This window comes from Typopeltis vanoorti, chromosome 9 (assembly GCF_054136105.1).
Source record: "Typopeltis vanoorti isolate ZY-2024b chromosome 9, IOZ_Tvanoo_1.0, whole genome shotgun sequence".
In the NCBI taxonomy this organism is placed as follows: domain Eukaryota; kingdom Metazoa; phylum Arthropoda; class Arachnida; order Uropygi; family Thelyphonidae; genus Typopeltis; species Typopeltis vanoorti.
Window position 1 is genome coordinate 42,390,749 of NC_143557.1, and position 20,242 is coordinate 42,410,990.

Below are 20,242 nucleotides of genomic sequence, written 5' to 3' on the forward strand. Positions count from 1 at the left end.
TGCCATCTTGTCGTTGCATCAAAATCCATTCATTTAGCTCTTCTTTGAGTTCTGGAAAGGATGCTACATCTCCACGACGGGCACGTTTCATTCTGGGGATTTTTTCAAGACTGTCTTTTTGCTTACGCCAAAGTCTAATATTACTCTCTGCTACCCCAAATTCTCTCATAGCAACACTGTTATTATGTTCTTCTGCAAACTGCACGACACACAATTTAAATCCTGCCTCAAAAGATGAATGTTTACATTTCTGTTGGCTCATTTTCAGGCTAGGTTTGTTTAACAAATAATATTTAAAATGAACTGTGGTTAAACCGATATACCTAACTGTGCTCTATCATTCGGCAACGGAGAGCGCATGCGCAGATACGATGCATGCTCGGTCGCCGAATGCGAGTGGATCAAGTAGATTTGGTTGCATAGGCATTAGGTAGTATATATTGTGTGTGCAAGTCTAATAAGATGTTATATTTTTTAGGATCCGCATACAATGCAAATCCCTAACTTTAAGTAGTATTTTTTACCATAAATTTTTCGCATTATACGCGATAATATATGGTAAGTTATTTACAGGAGCCCTATAAGAAATTTTTAAAAATCTGGATTGGAAAAATAGAGAAATTGTGGTAAATGGGAAAGACCTAAACCACATAAGATTTGCTGATGACATTCTTTTAGAAAACTCTGCAGAAGAACTTCAACAAATGATCAGTGAGTTGTATGCTGGAAGTAAAAGGAAAGGATTAAATATAAACAAAGACAAAACAAAAATAGTGTATAATAAATACATCACCACAAAGCCAATAAAAATGGAACACCAAGAAATTGATATAGTAACCTTCTATAAATTAAAGATACCAAGAAATTATATAATTGATTTAATCCTTTATCGAAGTGTAAGCAAACAAAGTTTGCGCCTGAAGTATTTTCAGGACTGGAGCAACTTGTATATAGAAGCTAATGACTTCACATCACTTGCCTTAGTATCCCAGAATGCAAAGCCTTGCAGACATGTATAATAATACTATGCAATATGGGAAGGGTCACTATCCAGGCTGGTTTCGACGTTTATTGAGGTCTCATCAGTGGGAGCCAGACCCAGAGGTGATACCAAGGTTGAAGTAATGCAGAAGTCATATATGAGTAGCCAAAAGGTGTTACACCTCATTAAAATACTCTGGATTAGAGATAGCCGTTGGAAGTTTTTCACTTGGTTATACTATAAATTAATGATGCCAAGAAATTATATACTTGGTTTAATCTTTTATCCAAGTGTAAGCAAAAAGTTTGCACCTGAACTATTTTCAGAACTGGGGCAATTGTATATATAGAAGGTAATGACTTCACATCACTTGCCTTAGTATCCCATTATGCAAAGCAGATATCCTTATGGGTATGTATAATGCTGTGCAATATGGGAAGGGTCACTACCCAGACCGGTTTCAACCTTTTTGAACTTGATATGATAGCCTTTGAAAAATGCCATGAAGCACTCAAAGGAAACATCTCAATTGCCTTAATAGAAAAATATTTGACAGTTGTATACTTCCAGTTGCAAGTTATAAAAATGAAATATGGCCTTTGACAAAAAAAAAAAAAAATGACCAACAAGTTGAGGAGGAAAATGGAAAGATCATTACTTGGTATTACCATTCTAGATAGAAAGTGCAATACTTGGATCAGAGCTCAGACTTGGGGGAAACATTATTCATACACCTATTCATTGGATATCATCAGATGTCTTATGATCAGTTGTTCCATGATGTGCCACTTCACTCCTTGCCAAGTGGTCCTGTTGTATACTTTTCTGAAAACTTCAACTCTCTGAATCAGTCACTCCAGACACAACATCTATCTGTCTCTCTCATTGACGGTCTACCTCTTCCTCTTTTTCCAGGAACTTTACCTTCTTTACTATTTTGAGAAGTCCTCCTTCCATCATCCTCATCATCAAATTCCTGATATATACCCTCAAGGGGTGTACAGGATATGATAGTACTACATGAAAAATTTACATCATTACTCACTTGCTATCTACAATTTTCCTCCAAATCAGTCTGTTACTTGTCAAGACTCCAACATTACCAGATCTTATATTTCTATCGTCTAAGGCAATTTTTACCATATCACTACACCTATATCTTGGTGTTCCTCTGGGGTCTTTTTCCTGCCAACCTGGCAGAGAACACTTGTTTTGCTAATCTTTCCTCTCCCATTCTGTTTATGTGACCATACCACCTGAGATTGGCTCTGCTAACGCATTCCTGGATGCTGACAATGTCAAATTCATATATTGCCATTGATGCCATTTGTTCATGCCCCTACTCTTTTGCAGAACTCTCATATCTGTGATCTCATGTCTTTGATCAAGTGTTTTATTTCTAACCCAACTCTCAGATCCATAAGTTAAAATTCGTTTGAACACCGTCCTGTATATATACAGCTAATTTAGTGTTTTGACTAATTTCTCTCTTATTCCATATAAATTTATTCATTTGGCTTCCTACCATACCAGCTTTGTTGATTCTGTTTATTTCCATATTTAATTTACCATCTTCTCTAAAAATCATGCCAAAGTAGCTGAAATGTTTTACTTGTTCTATAGGTTCTCCATTCAAACACAGTTGATATTTTCAATGCTTCTGCCTATTTTCATTGTCTTTGTCTTGTTACTGCTGACTTCATACCATATCTATTACAACAGTTATTCAATTTAGTCAGGGAATCTTGCAGACTTCTAGCAGATTTATTTAGAAGTATGACATCGTCTGCATAAAGCAAAGAGACATTAATCAATAATGTACATCCTGTTCTGACACCAGATTTAACATTAAACCATCTTCCTGTACTTCCTTCAATTCTAAATGCTGACTTACAACTCAAATCCTTTCAATGTGTCCAAAGTATTTCAACTTTTCTTTTGTCATTATCCTTAAGGAGCCTTAAAGTTCTACTGATCCTTTCTAGCACCCAACTGTTTGTCTGCCTTTCAGTATATGATATCCTCAACAGCCTTCTGTAACACCCCATCTCAAAAGCAGCTCCTTTTTCTATCAGACTTTTTTAGATTCCAAGTTAGAACCACAAGTTGGTGTTGGAAAAACAGCTACATACAGAATTTTCAACTTTGTTCTTGTGGAGATAGATTCATCCTTCCAGATTTTAGACAAGTCTCTGACTGCTGTTTTAGCCATTCCTAATCTTTTTCTGACACCTGAACAGCAATTCTTCACATTAATAATGGATCATAGGTACTCAAACTTAATGACCCTCAATTTTTTTTTCATTAAGGTACACTTGTTTCTCAGGAGCTTCCCTTTGAGAGCCATAGCCTTTGTCTTGCTAGCCAAAATCCTCTGTTCTTACTGATCTCATTAACAGCCATTAAAAGATCCAAATGGCAATGGGCTGGTCATATTACAAGATGTAACACTCAAAAATGGACAAAGTTAATATCTGAATGATATCCTAGACATGGAAAGGGAGATACAGGATGACCAATGAGATGGCAGAAGGATAAGAATAAAGAGATGGCTGAAATTAAATGGCATATAAAAGTTCAAGAAATGAATGGAGAATGATGAGGGAGACCTTCATCCAGCAGTGGACAGAAAATAGCTGATGATTATTATAATTATACTCTCCAATAGTATAATAATCTCTTTTCAGTCTTCTGTTGTAATAAATCCAAGTCTCACAACCATAAAAGAATGCATTCCAAACAAATGTTCTTATAAATCTTTTTCATGTCTTTATTTTCTTATAATAAATGATCTCTTTTTCTTTAATACTTCTTTTGCAATTCTTTTTCGTATTTTCAACTTACACTTTCCATCTTTTTGAATAGTTCTCCCAGATATATGAAAGATTTCACTTGTGCAATATTCTTACCTATAATCACTATTTTATCTTATTTTGTTCTTTTGAACCTGCTACCATTATTTCAGTTTTGCAGTATTTACATTAAGTCCATAATCAAATAAAATATCATCCAATGTGAAATTATGTATGTTTTGGATCTGGTTCACTCTGGCTAATATAGCTATATCATCAGCAATTCTGCTTATGGTTTCACACCTCCCCCAATCCTTTCATTTCTTCTTTTATTACTTTTACTATATTTTCTACGTACAGGTTGAAAAGTAAGAGTGATAATGCACAACCTTGTATTGCACTTTCATGCATTCATATGTTTATTTTCTGGTAGGCATAAAATTTCTTAATTTGTAAAGCACTGCGCCTTTTGCAGTGTCCGAAGTGCTCCTGTCGGCCCTTGAAAATCTGAGGGAGAGAGTGCGATTTTCGTGCCGGACCATACCCATACCTGTAGCAGGTCTCCAAAGTGAACAGCCTCTAGTCGATAGAATAATGTAGGTAAGGGAAGTCGGGAAGACGGATCTGTAACCTTGGGACAAGGATTGGCTCTGAGGACTGGGGTCCAAAGTGGGTACGGCACTGCACCGAGACTGGGCAAAACTGTCCAGTGATTGAACGGTTGAGCCCATACCAGTGTCGGGGCCTTCTTTGTGGAATGCTTCAGCTGTGCAGCATGCTGGATGGCCTGTCTGGCACAACCGTTTTGGCTGGCAATTAACAGCTGACTCAGAACTGCCACAGACCAGGGGAATCCAACTGTCTAATTAAAACAAAGCATATTCGAAGTGGTTGTCAAGCGGTGTTGCCACCAACATGATTTCTGCCCAGTGGTCTGAATGTTTAAGAAGGAATATCAATGAAGATCGCGGGTAATTGGCAGGAGTAAACATGACTCTCCTTGAGGTAGATCTGGTCTAGCTGGTGAGATTACTTACTGTTTCTATTGTTATAATTCATCAGGGGAAGCCTGGTGAGTGCACGATTGCACAAACCTTAAAATTCCCACTGAAGCACTTTTGTGAGAATGGTTCTGGGTGACCTTCGTGGATCCCAAAGAGATACGTCTGGCTCTGTTGTGAATCCAAGAAGGAATGGGCCTTCGTATTGTCTTTAATGTGGAGTTGGTCGCCCATCCTGGCATACCTGTGTGCCCATCATGGAAAATTAAGACCAATATGATGACAATGTCTAGTTGGGAAGAGGTAGGAGTGCCCTTAAAGACTCCTGCTGTGACCATATGCCATACACCGTAGGGAGGTTCTTTCTAACTCACCGGCATTGGTGTTCTCAGTGGATTGTGGGACTCACTGAGTCGATAGGACCAGTAATGAATTACTCTTGTGAATGAATGTATTATTTTTGAAGTTCCCTGATAGGAGTAGGTGGGAATCTAGCTGCTAGATGTAAGCTAGTTTAAGTTAGAATTCATTTAGTTTGTAAGTTAGATTAAGTAGGGAACTAGAAATCATGTGCTTGGTCAAATATTTAAATTTCTGTATCGGTGCAAATTTTGGGTAACATCCATGGCAGGTACTTGTCCTGCCGTTAGCAACAGCATGAAAATCTGGCAATAATCTAAATAAGAGGTATTGATATTGCATTGGCGAGTATGGCTAAGTCATACTATAGTAAATGCATGAACTGAATGACTTCAGGTTCACATACCATGGGACGTTAAGAACTGAATGCCTTTAGGTTCTTAATGCGAGACAGGAGTACATTGTCAAGAGAGTCTTTCCTGCCAATAAAGATGACAGATTAGTTTTACCCAACTGATGACTAGTTGTTGTGATAGTAATCCTGCTCAGTACGAGAGGAACCACAGGTTCGGACACTTGCGTTCGAACCTGTGGTTCCTGTACATGTGCTTGGTCGAGTGACCAGTGGTGCGAAGCTACCATCTAAGGGATTATGACTGAACGCCTCTAAGTCAGAATCCCGTCTAGCCACTGCAACGATACCATCTGTGCCTCGCGCATTAAAAGGTAGCGCTAGCCAGAATTGCTTTTGTACTTACGGTGATTGCTCTGGCGATGAGGCCACTAGAATGGAAGCATCAAGGCAGCCGTTGAGACTATGCGGCAGCTGCTTCCTACGGCGCACCATTCAGGTGTGATGTATGGACACCAAATCGTCCACAGATGACCTAGGTACTGGTCTGAGTGTCATGCTTAGAAGAGCAGCCACCATACTGCAATCTATTGAGACTCATCCTTGAAACGGCATTATTCCATTATACACTACTGATGTTTTTTCCAAATCTATAAAGAAATGTATTTACTGTACTTTTGTTTTCAGGTGTATTATTGTTCTTAAGGTAATTATTGCTTCCTAATAATATTCCTATTGCTGGAATCCTAAGTTGTCTTCAAACAATATTCAATCTTTGATTTTATTCTTTGTTTCACTGTATTCAGTATAATCTTTAAAGTATGTCTGAGTAAACATAGTGTTTGATAATATTAACTGTCTGTCACTCTAGTGCATTTTTCCCCTTTTTTTTTTTGGTGTATTGTTACCACTTCCTTACCAGCTCAATAAATTAACCTGATCAATTTATATAAAGCTTTTATTGCATCTCCCAGATTTTTTAAACATTCAGCTACAATCTCATCTATTCCTCTAAGTTTTTCAATTATAAATTCATTAATTGCTTTTTTAATTTCTTCATCCAGTAACTCTGATCCAAGACTTTCCATTCAACTTCATATTCTGGCTCAATAATTTCATTATTAATATTTTCTCCATTATATGTCTTAAAATATTCCTTCCATCCTTGCTATCTCTTTGTTAATAAGTAATTTTTCTTCTTTTTTCCCCCCCTTATATTATTTTACTTTTTGTTCTGGAATCTCTGGCAGGGTTCCAAGGGAGTGGAAAGAGGATAAAATAGAACCATTGCATAAAGGTGACTCCAAGACAGAGGTAGCAATTATCTGATATTCCTTTTCAATTCCTCCTATTTTTAATTATGTTTGAGTCCTTGACTTATTTTTTCTATCCAGTTATGCATTCCTCCTTTCAATTTTATCACTCAGTCTTCAATATTGTTCTTTACCTTCTTCTGGGAAGTTGCCAAACACGTGGAGGGCTCTGTCAATAAGGGATTTATGTTCAATTATAAGGCTGATGATTACGAGAGACTCAGGAGTCATCTTGGAACAGTGCTAAGGCTTGAGAAGCTACAAGGAAAGAATGTCAGTATGCATGGTAAGTGGTCAGAGATTGCTTGAGGATAGCAGCATCAAACTGCAAACCAAAGAGGCCAGGAAGTTAAACCAAGTTGGAATTAAGTGGATGAATAGGGATATAAAGCAAGAGCTGCTAAAAAAGAAAACATTGCAGAAGAAATATAAAGAAAAAAATGATCAGCATACTCATGAGCAGTACAGAGTGCAACCGAGAAGGGTAACTAGTATGATAAGGAAGGCCAAATCAGTCTATGAGAGAGAGAGAGAATTAGCCAAACAGGCCAAAGTAAACCCAAAAGAGTTTTTTCATTATGTAGCAAGGAAGAGATAAAATGACCAAGATAGAACGACTTTAAACAATGCTCATGGTAGGGAGGGTTACCGAACCAAAAGAAATAGTTGAGTTGCTGAGTGATCATTCTGCAAAGGTGTATCATCCAGGTGATGATTTTATAGTTGCTGATGTTACAGAGATGCATATGAACATCGAGGTAGATGAACAGGAGGTGTTCAGCATATTAAAAAACATGAATGTAAACACAGCAGTGAGACTGGATGGCATGTTAGCCCATGTACTACGCGAATGTGCAAGAGAATTGGCATTGCTTCTGATGAAGTTGTTCAATCTAAGTCTCATCTCTGGCAGGGTTCCAAAGGAAAGGTGACTCCAAGACAAATGGCTACAGATCAATTAATATATCAGGATTGTTTGTTGAAGTATTGGAAAAGTTGGTGAAAGGTAAAATACAACAGTTCATGGATAAGGATGTGATACTCTATAGTGGACAGCATGGCTTTGTAATGGGTAGGTCCTATCTTAGTAATTTATTCACATTTTATAATAAATTGACAGCAGAATTGGATAAAGGTAATGGCTACTACGCCATGATACTGCTCACCTTTGCCAAGGCATTTGACAGAGTATCACATGGAAAACTATTACAAAGACTGGAGAGGATGGGAATGGATATGAGGCTAGTACCATGGATAGAGGAATGGTTGACAGGCAGACATCAGAATAGTATATGGTGCAGTGGTGGAGAGAGAAAGCAATAGTTGATAAAGATGATGTGGATATCCTGCAGGATGATTTAAATAAATTGGCATTATGGACAAAGACTAATCATTGTCAATTTAATGTTGCAAAATGTAAGGTTATGCATACTGGGTTGAAAAGGTTGCATATAGTATATCATATTGATGGTATTGGTTTGCAGGAAATTGATCAGGCTAGGGACTTGGGGATAAAGGTGGACAAAGAGTTAAAGTTCAGAGGGCATATTGCAAAAGTTGGTGAAATAGCTCAATGACTTTGATATTAACACGCTAACAAGTAAAGATAAGGATTTATCCCTCTTTATACGGCTATGATTCGGTCACCTGGGTTTCTTGAGGACCAGGAGGTGTCGAAGAGATTCAGAGAAAAGGATGTAATACTCTATAATGGTATTTTAAGTATTCCACAAATCTGTCACCATTTTGGTGATGAGGATAGGTTGAAGGGTTGTGGGTTACAAAGTTTAGTTGATTGATTGACAGAAAAGAGGGGACATGATAGAAACTTTTAAGATAGGGATTTTATAAAATTGATACAAGTGAAATTTTTCAATATATGACTCAGAGAACTAGGGGCCATCCATGGAAGCTGTGTAAGAGTGTGGTTAGTAGAGGTGTGCAGATCAGATTTTTTTGTGTGGAGAGTGGTGAGGGAGTGGATTGCCAGAATTGGTTGCGAGTTCCCTGATGGTGAATGGTTTCAAGGAGAGGTATGATAGGATACGTGTGTGTGATGGTTGATTTCGGTCTCCTGCAATGAATCAAAATCTACATATACTTTGCAAACTTTGTTTACTTACGCTTGGATAAAGCATAAAAAAAGAATATAATTTCTTGACAAGTTTAATTTATAACAAAGCGGAAAAACTTTCTATAAAACTGAACTAACATTAGCTGATAATACTAATGAAATTCCAGATGACTATATTTACCTCAGACAATTAGTAAGCTTAAAGGAAAACCAGATAAATAAATAAATAGAAGAATCACACTAGGAAACAAAGCATTTGGACTGCATACGATTATATATTAGAAGATTTACTTGTATGTTTAAAGTTGAAGCTACTTATATCTGCATCATTTCAGTGTTTATATATTTAAGTGAGATATGAGCAAAGACTTAAACACAGGAAGATAGGTTAAGTGTACCCTAAACACTGGAGAGGAATGCTCCACATAACAAAAAGGAGTAAAATTAGAGAGATGGCTGGAGTAAAGATTATTGCAAAGCATATAAATGTAAACGAACAGGCCATATTAGCAGATTAACAGATGAAAAATGGACAAAATTCAGCACTTAATGGATACCCAGAGAAGAAGGAGGTGTCAAAGAACAAAATGGAGGGATGATCTACAAAGTTTGACACAGGAGTGGACGTAGAGAGAGAGAGAGAACTAAAAATTTATGGGGAAGCCTATATCCAGCAGTGAATGGAAAGAAGCTCAAGAAGAAAATAAATTCAAATAACACTTAGTAAACAATGCATTATCCATCAGAAAAACACATAATTCTTTTTTTTTTTTTTTTTACCATAACAGCATGTTATTACATTTTATTAACAACAATATAAAATGTGATGAAAACTCTGAACCATTTCATTAATTACTATTACAGGTAAATGCATATGATACATGTTTAGTACAACAGAGAACTTCAGTTGAGCATAATTGGGGCTTGGTTGATTTTTAATTTTTAGGTGCAAAATGCATATATATCTGTAAAACCTGTTTTATGACTGTATACAAATTATTCCAGGACACTGGATGGATGGATTTTACTCAAATTTGGTGTTTTGAATACCTTCAACCAAACATGAAGATAAACTTGCTGAGTAGAAGGCAGTTTCAAGTAGTTATGTGGGCAAACTTCAAAATAGGGAAATGGACAATGTAACTTATTTGTGGGTATGGTCATCAGAAGGGTCTCCTAAGGAAGAAATAAAGGAATTTTTTGAGTCATTAGAGCAGGCAGCTAACATAAAAAAATAAAAAAAAAGAAAGTACTTGTTGAAGATCTAAACAGTGGAGTAGGAAGTGAATCCCATTAGGCATACAAAAATATCCTGTGAAAATTTGGAGAAAAGGGCAAGACTAATAACAGTGGTAAGTATATGCTGGATTTCTGCTCAGAATATGGATTGGTCATTGCTAACACCAAGTTCCAGCATAAAGATGTGCATAAGTTCACACACAGAGAGAGAGAAAACACAATAAATAAGAAAAGTCTCACTGACTATGCTATTGTTAATAGTGATATCTTCATCCTGGTTCAGGACACAAGAGTGTACAGAGGATTCAAAACTGGAAGTGATTATAACTTAGTTTTAATTAGGATAAAAATTAATACCACACCAAAAAGAATAGTATATAAAAAAGTTTTAAAAAGAAATAAAGTTGAGCAGCTTTTACAGGTAAATTGTAGACTCAACTATATAAAAGAAGGAAACAGTTTGAAAACAAGAATCAAACCTTGGAGTCTAAGTGGCAAACTCTGAAGAAAACTTTGATTGATTCAACTAGGGAGGTATGTGGTGAAGTTGTCTGCAAGGGTAGAAAAATAAAAATACCATGGTGAACACAAGAATTAAAGAAGCAGTCCAGTTAAAGAAGAAAGCATACCGAAAATTCCTAGCAAACAAGTTGGTAGATGCTTAAAAAGAATACAGAGAAAAAGTAAGAGAATTAAGCTATATGAAAAGTAGTTAAACAGAAGTCATGGGAAGCTATTCCCATGACTTTTGTTTAACTACTGGAAGCTATTGAAAAGGCATAGAAATGGAGTTCCCTCCAGTACTGTAAAAGTATTGTCAAGGATGATAAAGGTGACATGAAAACTGAAGAAAAGGATGTCCTAGATGTCTGGAGTAATTACTTTGAAAGACTGTTAAAAAAAACAAGCAGTGACAGAATAGTAGAAAATTTTCAAGATGAATGCAAACAGGAGAACATAACAATACTTGAGGTAGTTATCAAAAACATGAAATGTGGAGATGCAGTTAAAATAGATGATATTTGACTGAAATTTATGAATAAAGAGGTATAAAAGTTTTGCAGTGGCTAAGCTACATAATTTGAAGGGCAAGGCCAGAATGTCAAATTAGAGACGATTGGAGTAGAGCCCTCATAGTTCCTATCTATAAAAAAAAGGAATAAAGCTGAATTTGAGATTACAGAGGAATTTCTCTATTAAATGTTCCAGATAAGATTTATACAAGCATAAAGAGGATAAAAAATTGTGGAAGAGGAAACCTGAAGAAGAACAGGCTGGGTTTAGGTCAATTAGAGATTATCAAGATCAAATTTTAACTTAATGACAAATAGTTGGGAGATCAGGGTAATATAACAAGGATCTGTACTTAAATTTTGTAGATCTGTAAAAGGGCATATGACAAGGTGACTAGAGAAAAGCTTTTCAAAACTGTACAATATATAGTCTCTATTTGAGTTGTAAAGTTTATCAAACATAGTTGAAAAGAGGTTGAAGAAAATTATAGAAGAGAAACTTGGAGAGGAGCAAGCTGGGTCAAGCCAAACAGATGTTGCAAGATCAGATTTTAAGTTGGATCTCTACTGAAGTTTTGTAGATCTGGAAAAGGCATATTGACAAGGTGTCCAGAGAAAAGCTTTTCAAAATATGACAATTAAATAGGTATATGGAATATTATACACAGCAATATATAGTCCCTATTTAAGTTGTAAGTCAGCAGTCAGAATGAAGGAAATAAAAATGGTTTGATGTAAAATTGGGTGTAAGGATTATCTCCACTCTTATTCATCTATACGGATTACATTATGAAAGAAAGTGGGCATTAAACCCGGTATTAGAAATGGAAATGTCAAACTTAGCTTTTTGCTTTATACAGATGATGATGTACTCTAAAACGTATCTACTGCTAGTCTACATGTTTCTCTAATTAAACTGGATAAAAGTTGTAACAAATTTGGCATGAAAATAAACAATAAAAACACCAAAACTATGAAATAGGCAAAAACATAGACCACTTCATCAGCTACACTCTCAATGGAGATACTATATAATATGTAAAATATTTCAGGTATTTGGCACAGATTTTAGTGATGATGGCAAATTAAATTTGTAAATAAACAACAAAGAATAACCAAAGCTGGCATGGTTGGGAGCCAGTTGAATAAATTTATATGGAATAAAGGAGAAATTATCCAAAACATGAAACGATCAGTATGCAAGACAGTGTTCAAAACAGTTTAAGGCATGGATGTAAGAGCTAGGTTAGAAATAGTGCACTTGATCAAAGATTAGAGACCACAGATATGAGAGTTCTGAGAATAATTAGCAGAGTGAACATACAGCATCAATGGCAAAATTATATTAAAATGGAACTTGACACTGTTTGCATTCAATGATGTTTGAACAGCGCTAATCTAAGGGTGGTATGGTCACTTAAACATAATGGGAGAAGAAAGACTAGCAAAATAGATGTTTGTAACCAAGATTGCAGGGAAAAAAAACCAATGCCTACTTGTATTGATTCAGTCAGAAGTGACTTATAAGAACAAAATGTCAGAAATGACAATATTAGAGTACTGACAAGTAATAGACTAACTTGGAGGAAAATTGCTGATAACAGATCATTAAAAATGTAAACTTATTTATGTAGTGCTGTCATAGTAGCTTGAACAATGATGATAAATACCTTCAACAATTTGTTGGGTCATTTTTAGTTTTGTTTCAGACTGTTCACAAGTAAAAAAATTATACAATGAAATTACTCCACCCAGGCCACAATAAATTTCATAAAGTTTGGGATTTAGGATATACATAAGAAGTTTATGCCTGTTTAATTTGCATTTCAACAGTTCATTTCTATTAGCAAAATGATTCAAACTGATTAATTATAATTTTAAAATGGCTGAATGGAATTTAATGAAATGTGATATGCACAATTCCTATCAAACTTCTCTTAATTCATTTCAATTTTCATTTCATTCAGATCCTTCGTAGTTAGTTGCAAAATTAAGCACAACAAATTGATGTCTCAAGCACACAAATAAAAAAAATTGACTAACATTTAATAAACTGCATGCTCAATTTTTAACACAATTGTCAGAGTTTTATAAAAGTACCACTATTCAACAGAGTTCTTTGAATAACATAACTTCATTGCAGACATTAAGATGAATGTTTCTGTGAAAATATAAAAGTTTATGTAAAATATATAAATTCATGAGTTTACATATTCTGTCCACAATACACTGCCATCTTACATGTTTTTTTTTTTTTTTTTTTTTTTACATGCTAAACTGATGTGACAGCAATATGAATAATGGAACAATGGAAAGCATATGCCATTCAGCAATACTGAATAGCATATGCTTAAACTAAAATGATAAATTTTATGTTGTACTTCACATATACACAACAATATATCTGTAAAATGATATTTTGCAAACTGGATTAGATTACTCACTTGGCTCCACTAAGTCTTGTATGCTGAAGTCTGGAAAACCACTTAAATCTGCTACATAATTTCTATAAAGAAAGAAGTATGATTAAAATTACAGTTTAATTAAATTCGATGAAATTACTATTATTATTATTATTGTATGAGCACCTCCATGGAGTCTGAAATGTATCATATCTCTCCTTGAACCGTTAACAGACAAAGCACTCACAACTGACTCTGGCAACCAAGTCCACTCATTCACAACTCTCCAAGAAAAAATCTAGTCCTCACCCTTATAACCACATCTTTATGAAACTTATAGGGATGACCTCTTGTTCTGGCTGAAACATTTCCCCTGAAACAATCCTATAAAACCATTTAAGTAACTTAAATGTTTCTATTATATCCCCTCTTTTTCTCCCATCGACCAACTTCTGCAATCCACACACCCACCCTCAATCTATCATCATACGGAACATTTCACAGATCACTCACCATCTTGGTCTGCTTACCTCTGAATCTTCTCCACTGTCTCCTCATCCCAAGAAACCGGACCTGAGTACAGTAATCCAGATGTGGATGTATCAAGGTCTTATAAAGTGGAACAACTTCCTTATCTCTACTTGTTAGTGTGTTCTTCAATAGCCAAGCAATTGTATAAACTACTTGGGGAACTTTAGCAATGTGTCTTCTAAACTACGACTCTGTCTACTATCATCCCTAAATCTCTAGCTATATAGTTCCATCAATGTACTACATTGATGGAATTATTTATCCCAAAATGGATAACTTTACATTTCTCCACATTAAACTAACAGCCATTATCTTTAGCCCATACTGACAGCTTATTCACATCATCCTGCAAGCTCTCCACATTGCCTTGATTCACTATTAATCTACCTAATTTTGCATCATCAGCAAACAACTGAATATTTCCTTTCAGATTATTTCTATATCATTTATGTACAAATTAAAAAGTAGTAGTCCCAGCCAGTAGTGCACCCAGGATTTAATCTTTGGGGGAGGGACTGAGTTGAGTAGACGATTTGAGAGTACACACCACACATCGCATATGACCTATGACCTGAGCATCTGCAATCATCACTAATTCATAAGTAATATAGAAACAGAAGACACGACATAACATAAATAAAAAAAAATGAATTTTAATTAGGAAAAGATTTTTAGAAAATTTTCTAGTGTTTTCCCCCCTTTTCCTTGGGGGGGGGAGGAGGAGCCATATTGGAAATATCCCTATAGAAACCATATTGGTTTCTATGGGAATAGAAACTAATATGGTGTCTATTCCCATCCTCTGCAGCTTGTATGTGGTAATCTATCAAACACTTTTGCAAAGTCTAAGAATATCACTGTATATTATTCTCTCTTATCTAACACACTAGTCACCTTATCATAAAATGCAATTAAATTACTGAAACAGGACCAGCACTTTATAAATCCATGCTGACCATCATAAAGAATACCATGTCCATCAACCCAATTCTGTATTCCATTCCTTACCAATCTCTCCAACACCGTGACCACAACCACAATTATACAGACTGGCCTATAGTTGGAGACATCTGTCTTAGAATCATGCTTGTGGAGTGGTACTATTTTGTCTTCTTTCCGCTCCTTAGGAACCCTACCCTACCCAATGCATGACTTTCATTAAATAACCAGTTCAAAGGCATAACCAGCTGTGGTGCACTTTCTTTAAGAATACGTGGTGATATGTCATCCATTCCTACAGCCCTATTCACATCTAACCCAACCAACATCTGATACACCTCTGTTTCTTTCACTTCCAATTCTCCTAACACTTGCCTCTCTTCTATATATTGTACCAGATAATTTATACCAGTATGACATATGCTGATCAAGTGCTTGTTCAATAATTCCACTATTTGCAGCTGTTAGTCTGCTGCCATGACTATCCACCAATGTTAGTCTGCCATAATTATTCTTCCATTTGCTTGCCATGTAGCAGAAAAATTCCCTTCAGTTAACCTTGGCCTGACTAGCCAATCTCCTCTCATACTGCACCTTTTCTTTCTTTACCATCACCTTTCTAACCTGCACCTTATACTCTTCATGGATCTGATCACCACCAACTGTATTGTACCTCCTCCATAATATTTTCTTTTCCAGCACATCTTGCTTGATTGTGCTGTTCATCCATTTCACTCCCACTCTATTTACTCACTTAAACCTCCATATGCAGTCATACATTGCTTATGAGTTTCCATGCACTGTCAACGTCTTTTCCGCTCAGCTCATTTATCCAGCGTACTGATGCTAACCGACTAAAGAACTTCCTATAATCAAATACCTGCTTTATACTTCCACATGTATCCATTTTTGGCAGTGACCTTTACTTGTTTCATCACTTCCCAAACAAGTACCTCATGATCACTCTCTCCAACTGGCACAACAGTGTCAGCATCTTATTAACAACTACAGATTGTGAAGTTATCCCCAAATCAAAAACAATAACGCCCCTAGTTGCTTCAATCGCTTGCTGCTTAAGATACTTATCTCTCAGAAATTCCACAAACTCACTCTCCTTGTTCCCATACACTATCTCCTCCTTCCAGTCTATATTGCTGTAATTAAGGTCTCCCATCAGGATCATCTTCTTTTTACATGCCCAACTAATTTGCCTAAATATTTCACAATCAGTATTCTCTGCATTCCCTGGCCTATAATAACATCCTATCGGATATACTAACCTGTTTATTTCAACTTTGCACCACAGAGATTCAAAACCTGTGCATGTACCATCAACTTCCACACTTTGCAGACACAATTCCTCTGCAATCATTAACAGCACTCCCCTCCTCTTTTCACAGAAAATTATATATCCTTCTAATTCTATTCCCAACATTACATCCTCCTCAGACAACCAAGTTTCATTTTTTCCAATTACTTTTAGGCATACAGTCTCAATCAATGCCACAAACTCAGCTCTCTTGTTTCGAATACTCCTTACATTTGTGTATAAACATAACAACTGCTGTGTCTGAGGCCATCCTACCAGCACCAACAGTCTCTATTCTAGCTGCTATACTATATCTCTCTCTTCAGTTTGACCACTCCTGTTTCCCTGATCCTAACTGTGATTTCCATTTTTACCTGTTTCATCCTCACCTTTATGCATTCCATCACCTTGGGCTGCTGCAACCACATCTTCAACCTCATATCAATCTTCCTTTCTTTTAGTTTTACACGGTGATCAGCATTCATTTTAGAAATTATGGACTTTACAACCGTGTTATAAATAACTCTTTTAATATCCCAACATCTTGATCTTCATATTAAGATCATCGTCTGGAGCATATAAAAATATACAGGACAAGCTAAGTCACATTATATACAGTAAGCTAGAAAAACAATGAATTGATCACAAGTTATTCTACTGGCTTGACCTCTAGTGAGATTAAAAAAAAAAAAAAATGGTTGTAAAGTCCATAATTTCTAAAATGAATGCTGAATACCATGTAACACTAAAAGAAAGGATTGTGATAATTCATGGAGATTCGCCCCACAAGCGATGCAATCAATACGGTAAGCTTAAGATTAATGTTTCTAGTTTGATCAACTGACTGGCTTTTTAAAACGGTGTAGAGACAGCAACATCATACCGAATTGCATCAAGCTTAGGAGAAAATTCACCTCAACAAAGGCACAATGAATATACCTTAGCATGGAGAAAGTGCTACAAAGAGAACAAATCCAAGCTACCAGAAAGAACTTAGCTGTTACTCAAAACCAGCTACAAAAAGAAAAATCAGAACTTTCAAGCTACTTAAACACAGATATCTGGATGATCCTGGAGAAGATTATGGACAACACGGCGAACCATATCCTCCAAAAGAAGAAAGAAAACCTAATTTCCAAATTCCAAAGACTAAAAGATCGACAAAACCAGCCACCATATTCAAATTTCTCCACAGGGAACGATAACAACCAATCAGAAGCAAGAAACAACAGGAGACACCAATCGCTCACAGGTAACAGTAACATAGTTGTCTGACCATGCTTTAAACAAAGACGAACTATCAGTATTAAATAAAGGGCCAAATTTTGCCATAGCACCCAAGTCAATAAACAAATTTGAATTTATTTGTAACTTAGAAAAAAGCTTAAGATTCATCCCAAATAACATAGCAGACAAAATACGTTTAGAAATTGCCAACATTTTAGATCATAACAAAAAACAATAACAAGCAACTTAATAAAATACGAATTAAGAGCAGTAAAATCATTAAAGTTAAATCCAAACATCATAATAACTAAAGCCGATAAAGGAAGTGGTGCCATTATTTTCAACCGAACCACTTATGTATAAAAAATGAATCTGCTGGTCTTGGACAATAACACATACCAACTCGTTAACTACAACCCAACCAATAGAATAAAAAAGAAAACAGAGAAACTACTTAAGTCTATTACCACATGGTCCGAAGATACAGTCAAAAAACTATTTCTGCAGTACGCTTGTTCCCGAAGAATTTACGGGCTACAAAAATTCATAAACAATACACACCACTCCAGCTTATAGTTGATGGGATCGATAGCCCGAATTATCACTTAGCCAAAAAATTAGAGGCAACATTCAAGGAGTTGGTAGGTCATTCCCCCTCCTATTAAAAAACACACAACAGTTCATAAACATCATCCAAGACATTACATTAGAAAAAAGATGATTTATAGTTAGTTTTAACGTCTCTGCCCTCTTTACGAATGTCCCAATCAATGACACAATCCTTCTTTTATAGAACAAATTCCCCCCAGATATCACGGTGCTCTTTGCAGATGTATTGCAGTGGGGTTATTTTGTATGGTAAAACGCTTTCTACCTACAAAAAGAAGGCACAGCCATGGGCTCGCCATTATCCTCTCCCCCCATTGCTAACTTTTATATGGAACATTTTGAGCAACTTTCTTTAGGTTCCTCTCCTTTAAAACCCAAAGTCTGGCTTAGATACGTTGACGATGTTTTTGCGATCTATTTCCATGGCCGCCAGACACTAGACACATTCCTTAATCACCTAAACAAACAACACAAACGCATACAGTTCACAACTGAGATTGAAAACCAGAACACACTTCCGTTTCTAGATACACTTGTCACACGTCTTCCTTCTGGAAATCTTTCCTTCACTGTTTACCAGAAACCGACACATACTGGCCAACATATACACATAAACTCCTACCACCACCCAACACAAAAACTAGATGTCATTAATACCCTAAAAAACAGGGCTCTGAAGATCTGCTCCAGTGAACAGGCACTGAAAGATGAATTTAAAGTTATCAGCAATACTTTTCAAAAAAATGGATACAGCCAAAACACTATTAACAAAATTCTCTACAAGACTTCAATAAAAAACAAAGACAAACCAGACTACAATAAAACTATAACCATTCCTTACATTAAAGGAACATCAGATAAAATAAACTGAATACTACAAAAATACAACCTCAAAGCCACCTTTAAACCTCCTGCAAAATTAAAAAGCTTACTCAACTCATCCAAAGACCCACTCCCTCCGCTGGCCCACCCTGGAGTATATGGTATTTATTGCACTTGTAACATACCATATATAGGAGAAACAGGACGCACAATTCCTATGAGACAAAAAGAACATAAACGACACATCAAATATAATAATCATGGTGAAGCTGGCCTTTCAGATCATGCCCTGAACACCTAACATAGAATTGACTGGAAAAGCACTAGTTGTCTACATCACACCAAAACATGGTATGAATGCAAATTCAAGGAAGCCTGTGAGATTATTACCAACCACCCCAATCTGAACAATAATGGTCTATAAATCCCAAACATATGGAAGGCATATATTCAACCCACAGAACCTTCCTCTCTAAGAGCAACTGTAAACAGGACTGTAGAAAATCCAGGATCCTAAATCAAAAATAACAATTGTAATGCTAAAAGCAGGACATCATTGTTACTGAATGAAAACTATTTGTAAGAAAGAATGTTTATTCTTGTTATCAGAAATAGAATTTAGCTTGATGTAGTTTATAAATAATTTTTTTTTTTTTTACTAGAGGTCAAGCCAGTAGAATAACTTGTGATCAATTCATTGTTTCTCTAGCTTACCATATGTAATGTAACTTAGCTTGTCCTGTATATTTGTATATGCTCCAGATGATGATCTTAATATGAAGATCGAAACGTCGGAATATTAAAAGAGTTATTTATAACATGTTTGTAAAGTCCATAATTTCTAAAATGAATGCATATCAATCTTCCTCCTGCTGCACAATCTGTTGATTTGTGCTATCCTATTTCACAGGTAGACTCTGATCATTTGCTACATTAACTTCTTGACTCTGTGCCTTCTCAGAAAACAATAGTCATTCTAAATGCCCAACACCAAGCCCATTCAAATGTAATCCATCAGCTTTATACCATTTGAATTTTCCTTCAAATTCAATCCACAGATTTACAAATTGAATCTTTGTCTCACACAACTCAGCCATCTTCTATTCATTATCTCTGCTCTCCTTCTCAATTCACTGTTATCATATCTGGGCAACACACCTACGGCTTTCCCAACAACACTATTCTTCTTTATCTGCTGCAACAACTTCCTCAAGTTTCTATCAACATTCTTCTCCTTCCCAATTAGGTCAATTGTGCCCAAGACTACCTTAATTTTG

The 20,242-nt window shown here is 35.9% G+C and overlaps 1 protein-coding gene across 2 annotated transcripts in view; it reads right to left on the bottom strand.

The window, feature by feature from the left end:
* The window catches only part of LOC150103007 (uncharacterized), a 200,216-nt gene that overhangs the window by 119,795 nt on the left and 60,179 nt on the right, over positions 1 to 20,242 (bottom strand). For both annotated transcript variants that reach the window (XM_090398150.1, XM_090398151.1), the window contains exon 5: positions 13,571 to 13,632. In XM_090398150.1, coding sequence (XP_090254276.1) covers positions 13,571 to 13,632 — 62 coding nt within the window. The remainder of the gene's footprint in view (positions 1 to 13,570; positions 13,633 to 20,242) is intronic.